The sequence below is a fragment of the Corylus avellana genome, chromosome ca9 (assembly GCF_901000735.1).
Source record: "Corylus avellana chromosome ca9, CavTom2PMs-1.0".
Taxonomy (NCBI): domain Eukaryota; kingdom Viridiplantae; phylum Streptophyta; class Magnoliopsida; order Fagales; family Betulaceae; genus Corylus; species Corylus avellana.
The window spans coordinates 11,162,008-11,171,737 of record NC_081549.1 but is presented as its reverse complement, the minus strand read 5'-3'; the positions used below and the strand labels follow the sequence as shown (position 1 = coordinate 11,171,737).

The following is a 9,730-nucleotide window of genomic DNA, read 5'->3' as shown; positions in this document are numbered from 1 at the left end:
TTTACTAAAGTTACTTACATATTCTAGCATGTTTAGGCTCTCATCCAAACCATAATAACGTGCAGTCTTCTTGCCACTAATGATTTGTAGAAGTAGAACTCCAAAACTATAAACATCAGATTTGATGGAGTACACACCATCTCTAACATACTCCGGAGGAATATAACCACTGCATTGGATTTTTTAACATCAAAATTGATTATTTAACTAACAAGAAAGCATAGGTTATAACGCTTTTTAGGCAAAGTACTTACTATGTTCCAACAATCCGATCTGTGTTTGCTTCACGATCATTTCTCTTAAAAATTCTAGCCATACCAAAGTCTGAGATCTTGGGTTTCATCTCGTCATCTAATAAAATGTTGCTAGCTTTCAAGTCTCGGTGAATAATTGTCATTCTTGAGTATTCTTGGAGATACAGAAGCCCTTGTGTAACCCCTTCAATGATGTCAATGCGTTTCCTCCAATCCAATAGAAACCGTCTCATAGGGTCTATGTGAAATTAGATCATGAAAACTCAGTCATTCAGTTATCATGGGGCCAATAAAAGAATAAGATGAAAAAAAAAAAAAAAAAAGCCCAGATATTTAAAAGACACCTTGTGCCAGTATCCCTATAAGCTTTTGTTTAGATGACCTTGGCTTTTTTTAAGCTTAAAGGGTGTTTGGCACAAGTGTCAGCATCAGGAATTATTGGCATGCAACTTTCTATGCAAATGATGCAATAGCTTATTGCATCTAACATTCTCTCATTCACTGTAATTGAATTGCAGGAAAGATATATATCAAACCAAAGAGGTAGAAGTCCAAGCTTTTGTTTGGCATGTACTCGTAGATCAGCATTTTTTCATCCCTCTCAATGCAGTATCCCAAAAGTCGCACAAGATTTACATGTTGCAGTTTTGCAGTAAGTATAACCTCATTCTGAAACTCCTCAAACCCTTGCACAGATGTTTTTGAAAGCTTTTTAACTGCTATTTCTTGTCCATTTGGTAATACACCCTGATAAATAAATAGACCTTACCCATGATTAGTTGATATCTTTTCATCATTAAGATACTGCAACACATTTTCTACTCCTGCTGCCAAAATGTAGCATGGGAGTGGTTTATAGATAGAGGGTATGTTTCTGCCAATTTATTTAGTCTACAACTTGAAGCACTTGTAATGATGATGTGTTAATGCCACAAAACATGTAGTCTAACAGAAGTTTACCTTGTAAACGGGACCATAACCTCCCTCTCCAAGTTTATTTTCAATTGAAAGTCTATCTGTAGCTGCCTCAATCTCAACTAAATTAAAAACTTGCATATTAGGAACATTGCCATTAAAATTTCCTGCAGCTGCCATATGATTAATTTTGGACTCCGATCCTTTAGATGTAACAATCATTCCTATATTAACAGAAAAATAAAAACAAAAAATAAATAAAGTAAAAAATAAATAAAATAAAAAATAAAAAGAGAGAAAAAAGAAAAGATGCCCAAAAGTGTCAGTTTCTCAATCATGGTGTTTAATAGTAAATAATCCTAACTTGCAATTATAGAAGGTGATAGTAAATGCAGTAGCAAGACTTTACCTTTCAATTTGAACATTCTCCTCCGTAAGTAACAGACGACAAGCCCCAGTAGGAGAACAACGGTAGCAGTTGTAGTCAAAACAATCACTAATAATCGCCTCTTGTGTTTTCCATGAATATTATTTCCTTCCTCCTGAGCTGATAAAGCATATCATCATGATGAAATTTATGAGAGACTAATATGTCAGAAAAGATCTTAAAACAATGTCACTCTCAAGCTTCTAATACTTTCGATTGCTGAAATAATTGAATGTTTGTATAGTTATTAGTTTAATTATTAAAGCATGCCAGATAATCTTCTATACATACCAATGACATATATGTCATGTCTTATCTCTGTCAAAGACAACCCGATAACTCAATTAAAAGTCAGTTTCGCAAGGCCAGCCAACTCAAGAGAAACATTAGTGCACATATAGTGAGCTTTGCAAACAAAAGTTAAATTTGAAAATAAAAATCTATTTTTTCAAAGTTGGAGAGCCACACTTTCAAAAGAAACCAAACATCAAACTCTCTAAGGTCTTTCTCTACTTTAGTTAAATATTCTTTTTTAATTCTTTCTTTGTTTTTGGTAGATGGGAGAAATAATGAAAATGAATATATAAGCGTAAAAAATGAAATAGCTTTCACTTTTTTACTTTCTGGCTCTTGATATTTACAAAGCTTGTCTAAGAGTAGTATTCTCATTAAACTCTTTATTCTTTAGTTAAAATTTGGCTAACAAACTCAAAATTTTAAGTTTAACTTAGACATGAAGTGGAAAGGGCATTGACATATTGACGTATTTGAATTCTTTACATATGTGGGCAATTAGATTAATATTCTTCTTTTTTGTTTTTTTTAACAAATTGGCATTCATTAAAAATAAATGAGGATACAGGAGAGACAAGAAGCTAAAATAAGCTTCGACATGAAGCTAAAAACAAACTTAGACAGAATAATCTAATCCAGACAGACCACTAGCACTTCTAAATAGGTGAAAATGGAGGTAACCTGCAGATGCAGCTGATGAAAGCCGCAGCGCAATATGATGGATACAACCATCGAGAGTACGAATACCCCTATCAAACATCTAATTAGGCTTCCTAAGAAAGTAAATTATTTTCACAAATAATATCAAATAAGTCTGCTGCATCGATCTCTTACCTGCTGCTAGAGAAAGCTCCGAATTGTCATCATAAGGGAGTTGCCACGCAACGTAACCAAGTAGTTTCTTCTGCTTGGCATAAGCAACCTTATTTTTGACAACCTCAGCATCATCAAAGCAGATCCAGACCGATCCAACTTTGCAGGATTTCACCACATATGTAGGATTGTATATTACAACAGCCCCATTTGTCTGAATGTAAGCCTTGATATCCTTATAGCTCATCATCCCATCAGGTGTAATGGCTGGACCCGTAGCCGGTGAACCAATAACATTTTCTTTGGGATTCTTTAATGTCCACGCATAGCCATGGAAAGGCAAGGCCAAGACCAATTTTCCAGCAGACATGCCCCTATCAATCCATATACGAATACCATAATCCGTGCTTGCATTGGTGATTGGGTCAAATAAGGCTGCAAGAGCACCTGTAACGTTTGACTGCTGAGGCGTATAGTAGCCATAAGCCATGACATGAATCCAATCCAAGTTATCCCTTATGGAATCCACAGGGAAAGAAGCGTTGCCCAAATATATATCTGGTGTGTTTCTAACTGCTGCAGTTAAGATCAATTGTGTCTGGTTAGATTGTTTTGCCTCAGAATCCACGGCGGCTCGCCACTCCTGAAAGAGTATCCCCATATGGGCCATGTTGGAGCTTGTGTTTGCTGAATCCCAATTGAAGTCAAAGCCCTGGAAGCCATAAAGCCTTGCCATTTTCATTGAAGAGTCGATGAATGATTTTCTAGAGGAAGCGTTGCTGACCATCGATGAAAGGACTGTGTGGTTTGCGCTTGAGCCCCCAATAGAAAGGAGGGTGGTGATTGATGGGTTCTTTTGTTTAACGGTGTTGGTGAAGGTGGAGAAGTATGGCTGAGCAGAGTATGGGATAGAGAGCTCGGAGGACGAAGGGTTTACATCAGCAAAAGCGCAAATAAGGTGAGTGAAGAGGGCTGAGTTTATGTCTGAAATGGGTAACAAAGAACCGCTGCCGTAGTACCAGTAACCTGCTCTGATCCAAGTTTGTGCAGCTGAAGGCTTCAAGTACTGTAAAGAAAGAAAGACAGAGAAAAGAAGAATGCTGATGATTTTGGACATCATGGGAGCAAAGCTATACTTCAATTCAGAAGAAGGTAAAAGCTTGCCTTGAAAGTGGTGGAGAGGAGGTGGGTTAATTTTTTAAGGATATTTGTCTGAGACATTTGAAGAGAGGAGATCAGGTGACGTATTAATGTCATCTTTCTGAGGGACCCTTTCATTGCCAAAGTCTGAAAAATATACGTGAGATTCCAATCAATTCCTTCCCATAGGTAATTACCAATTAATACGAAATTTAAAAATTACCAACCACAAATTATATCTTTAAAAATATATGAAAGCCATAAAACAATCAACATACAAGGATTTTTGTGAAGAAGTTGAAACTTATTTTAAGAACTTTTTAAAAATAAAATCACTATAGGGTAGACAACTCAAAAAATCAATCTATTATAAAATAAATAGAGTTACAAGAAGTTCATAGTTACAAAATCTTTGAAGTTAACACTGTCTTGCATTAGACAATCTGAAATTTTTCTTTTGATCTTCTTTTTATTGGAATTTCGATAGGCTGTAGGCCTTTTGTAAGATCTAGGTTTAATTATGTGGTTTTCAAAAACTCACTCTAAAAGAGGAATACCATGACGGCTCTAAACAACAGGAATTCTGATGTAGATTGGAATTCAAGGCTTATCTTATCTTATCTTTTAGTCTTTTATTAGGTTTCTTTATTAGTCGTTTATTATATCTTATCTTTCAGTCTTTATTTGAATTAAGTTTCTTTGTTAGTCTTTTATTTGGTTTAGTTGTCTTTTATAGACTTCTAAATTAACTTTATTTCATTGTTATCTTAGGACTAGGAGTCTTGGGCTATAAATATAGACTTATAGCCTTTAACAATTCAGTTATTGATTATTATTGATTTTGATTAATGAGAATACTCAGAGTTGAGTTTATTTCTCTTTTCCTTTAAACTTTAGAGAGTATCTATTGTTTTTAGAAAAATTCTTAGATCATTGATAGACTCAAGATCTAGAATTAGTTATCCATTGCTTTATTGTTGTTTTTCGCTGCAGCTTACTGAGTCACGCTGCATCAAATTCTCTCCTAGCACAAGGTTCTATGACCTAAAAGAGCTCCCAAAAATCTTTCGTTCGAAATAGAATGGCACTTGGAATATTGGACCACTCTGCCAAACCCCATTCCTTATCCGTCCAAACTGGACTTAGAACGTCACTTGAAAGGACCATTCTACCAAGCTTCAAACTTCATTCGTCCAAACTTGAATTAGCATGGTACATGGAACTGACCATTAATTATTTTAAGCTCCAAACTTCATCCGTCCAAACTGAGTTTGGAATGAGACTTAGGATGGACCTTTGTAATGATGATACTCTTAATCCTTAATGCTATTGGGTTCACCAGTTATCCCTAGACGGGTTTTATATCTCATCCGGACACCAATGTTATGATAATAGATACTTGAAGAAAATTGTTATGAGTGCACTTGTGAGTGTTGTGTTTCACATTGAAAAAATATATAAGAAAAATAGTGCTTAATATACTGAAATACTGGACCACAAATTTTAGCAAATTTCAGAATCAAATTATTGCTTCATAATATTAATTCCGCATAAATTATGATAAACAAGTTTTTGAAGTCGGCATAGCGTTTTTCAATATATTTTATAGTTAAATGATGATCAATTAATAAAGAGAAAGCAAAAAATTAATCTCAAACTTTGTGTTTATAAAAAGTTTAAAGTTTTTTAGAATTTAAAATGTACGTCTAGGTTTCTTTAGAATTTAACAATCTATCCCATTGCGTATTTGTGAAGTCGTTCATGAAACAGCCAACGTCCTCCCCTGTTTTCTTCAAATAGACTGCTTACCACATTCTTTAGTTTTCATAAATATTTTAATATTTATGAATAATTATGTATCTTTGATTTTTCTTAACAAAATTATTATGTTCATGAAAAAGTTGTCATGCATTAATGTCCATACAATTTCCTAATGCCAGACTTGGGTTGGATTTTAAAAATCAACGCACAAGTTGATATGAATTATATGGGCCCTATAGTCTAATTTTTCATAGCTATTCGCAATCTGATTTTTCAGCAAAAGAAAAGGTGATTAATTAGCCACATACAAGGTAGGAGGAACTTGCCCGGAAAAGTCCATAACCACTTTGTGCACAAGTATGAAAACGAGAATTTCTAGAGTTTGATTTGATTTTGACAGCGAGGAGAAGGAATTGATATGAGGTGTGACTAATATTAATTCCACCTGCCAACACACATTTTTCAATTCAACCCTTTTAATCTCAAACTTTCCAATCGCTACATAATTCTTACGACTCTAGACTTTCAAAGCTGATAAAGAAATTGAGGATCCACTTAACCAGCCCTCACAATAAAACTTATTCAGATAGAGGGGCTTAGAGAGTAAAGACAGAAATTTCTTTCAAATTAGTTCGGAGGAAATATCCTCTAACCCAGTAAAAATAGTGTCAAATATATCTATAAATATTTACAAAGCATATTAAATTTAGTCTAAGTTAATAAATTACTATTAATAACGTTAAAAATTTAATGCAGATCTATTTATGAGATAGTACTATGATAGTGAATAGATCATAATACAAATCACTAATTAGATGAATATTTTGAGTGACATGATTAGTTTAATGGCTTAATTACTAAATTGAGCGCTAAGAGGGCGCAAGATCAACCCAACGTAAATGAGGAGAATTGAGTACATTGCATTTGTCTTGAAACATCTACCATCAGCCTTTATAACGTAGAAAATATTAATTTGATTCACCTTAATTTACTGCATGCGGCATGCCTGAATACGTGCATATGTATTGCAAAGTTGTAAGCTAAGCATCCAGAAATAGGAGTGGCAGGAAACTACAAACGACTCATTAGGGGTGCAAAGGCGGGCGGTTAAAAACCGCCCGCTAACCGCTAACCGCTATAACCGCCTAACCGCCTAACCGTCTAACCGCATTAACCGCATTAACCGCTAACCGCCTAACCGCCATAACCGTCTAGCGGTTAGCGGTTAGCGGTTATTGGGTCTACTAACCGTAACCGCTAACCACCTTTTTATATAATATATTTTTATAATTATAATTATAAAAATATTTATACATATAACATAATCACTTGATCATTAAATCACAATTTTTTTAAAAAAATAATTAAATCACAATTTGAGTATTAATATATTATCACTATAATTTATATGATTATATCACATGAGATTGATCATTAAATCATTTGATTATATAATAACAAATTATACATATATAATATGACATAACTCATAAGTATACCAATTCATACTAATACAACAATTAAATATCTAGAGACTTATTTCCAATGTATGTTATAAACTTATAAGTCTATATAAGTCTACATATGTATATGAATAATATAAATGTATAATATCAATACTTAATCATATGATTCAATGACAATTCAAATACTTTATTCAAGACTTCAAGTGAATCATATTATTAATGTACAATGATGATATGATTCGTATAATATCAAATTAAGTAATTGACATTGGATTAAACAATGACCAATGTGTTACTTATAAACACAATTTAAGTATTAATGTATTATCATTATAATTTTAGTAATTTATATATTATCACTATAATTGATATGATTATATCACATGATGACTTGATCATTAAATCATATGATTATATAATAATAAATAATACATATATAATATGACATAACTCATAAGTCATAAGTCTACAAGTTAATCATATGATTCATGTACAATGATAATCACAATTGATTCAATTGAATTAAACAATATATTACTTATAACTACAAGTCTACAATTTAATTAAAGCATTATTAGATACTTTAGGAATTTAGGATTTAGGAGTTTGAACATTACCATTTACCATTAGATATTAAGTTCAATTCAAAGAAAAAAGATTATAAGTAAATATGATAAGAATTTAAATAATTAATCATATGAATCATATGATATAATTTAATGAGACTATATAATTATATAATATCAAATTAAGTAATTGATATTAGATTCAACAATGTGTTACTTATAATCACAATTGAAGTATTAATGTATTTTTTGAACATTTTTTAGAAAAAGAAATTTAACCATTAATACATTAATCACAATTGAAGTATTAATGTATTAATGTATTTTGTGCCTTAATATTATTATGTTTAATATTATAATTTTTCTTCTTTTGATGTCCACAGGATTTGCTAGAGGACCAAATGAGAGGATTGATGAAGTTTTAATGTTTTATTTGTATCATTTAATGTTTTATTTGAACTTATTTTATATGCTTTGTGTTGAACTTTTTTTATATGTTGTGACAGTCGTCTGAATTCTGAACTTTTTTTTGTATGTTGTGTTGAATTTTTTTTTTAAAAAAAAGTTAACCGGTTATGATTTAATATTTAAGGAAATTTTTTTAAAGTACAAGTAAATGTAAATTTTGGGTCAAATATTTTTGATTTTTCAATATGGGCACTTTTTATAGCAATTGGGCCCAAGAAGATATTAAAAATACAATAAAAAAAAATGAGGGTAAAAAAAAGCCCAAAAAAAAAAGCCCAATTTAAAAGAAGCGGTTAGCGGGCGGTTATCTATTTCACTAACCGCTAACCGCTAACCGGTAGGCGGTTAGCGGTTGCGGTTAGTGAAATCTACTAACCGCCTTTGCACCCCTACGACTCATCAGGAAACTACATGTGAATTATTGTTAAATTGTACCCCTTTTTTTTTTTTTTTTTTCCTTTCAAAACATAAAAGGTGTATAGGTTTTTATTTTTTATTTTTTTATTTTATAAGTTTTTTTTATTGTATAAGACAAATGGACCTCACCTCACTCTGAAAATATCTCAGGAACAATGCATTAAAGATGAGTGCCTGAATTTCCAATTTGACAGCAATGTGCCTCTACTTTTGTAGTTGACTAAGACTAAAAATTACTTTCATTTTACCTATAATTTTTTTCTTTTTTTATTTTTTAATTTTTTACCTATAAATTTGGTTTGCTTTCCTTCTTGTACGAACATTGTTGGTTGTAGAACTGAAAATGTGTCGAAAGACCATAAATGAAATGAAAGACTTTCAAAGTATGTTGAAAGCGTTGATGGGTTTACTGAACTTTGACTGTGTTTGGCAACAGCCACAAATTTAAACATAAAAAGTTACCATTTATTAAAAAATAATTAAATTTTTAATATTTTTAATTTTTATATCATATTAATCACTTTTTATTATTATTTAAATAAAATTAAAAAAAAAAAAAAATTCTAGAATTCTTGGTAGTCGTCGGGTTAGTCCCTAGAATTCCTCACCATTGAGAGAAATTAGTAAGGCTAACTATAGCAATCTCCAAGACGGATCGAAACAAAACAAAATGGGTACGTTAATTCAAGCTCAAGATTCTTAACATCTTTAACAATTTTCAAATTTGTATTTTTAAGCATAGAAATTTTTTTCATCAAATTGTCAAAGGAGTTTTGTAGATCACTTACCCTTTTTGATTCATTATTAGATGCAAACTGCACATCTAATTGTTTAGAATCATCAAAATCATAAGACACAACAAACGCCAAATAATTAGCATTTTCATCTAGGACTTCCTTATCGGTGTCACTCAAGGTAATATTGAAAGCTTTTTGATATCTTGGCTTATTACTCTTGATATTAGCACAATCCTTACGCACACAGTACAAAAAACTTACCAATTTATAACGTGTCTACTGTTCATTACTTTTTGCCACGTTACTATTTAGTAATGTGTCACAAATTGACACGTTCCTAAATATTTTTGTAACTGTTAAATGTAACACGTTACCAATTGGTAACGTGTTAAACTGGCATGTTACCAATTTGGTAATGTGTCAATTAAACACGTTACCAGTTGGTAACATGCCAATTAGGCACGTTACAAAC

General features: G+C 31.9%; 1 protein-coding gene across 1 annotated transcript in view; it reads right to left on the bottom strand.

The window, feature by feature from the left end:
- The window catches only part of LOC132162297 (class V chitinase-like), a 4,962-nt gene extending 1,078 nt beyond the window's left edge, over positions 1 to 3,884 (bottom strand). The window contains exons 1-6 of the mRNA XM_059572547.1: positions 2,725 to 3,884; positions 1,579 to 1,716; positions 1,215 to 1,393; positions 791 to 1,001; positions 255 to 492; positions 19 to 169 (exon numbers count right to left, since the gene is read on the bottom strand). Of these exons, the coding sequence (XP_059428530.1) occupies positions 19 to 169; positions 255 to 492; positions 791 to 1,001; positions 1,215 to 1,393; positions 1,579 to 1,716; positions 2,725 to 3,823 (2,016 nt within the window). The 5' untranslated portion in view covers positions 3,824 to 3,884. The remainder of the gene's footprint in view (positions 1 to 18; positions 170 to 254; positions 493 to 790; positions 1,002 to 1,214; positions 1,394 to 1,578; positions 1,717 to 2,724) is intronic.
- Positions 3,885 to 9,730: the final 5,846 nt, after the last annotated feature.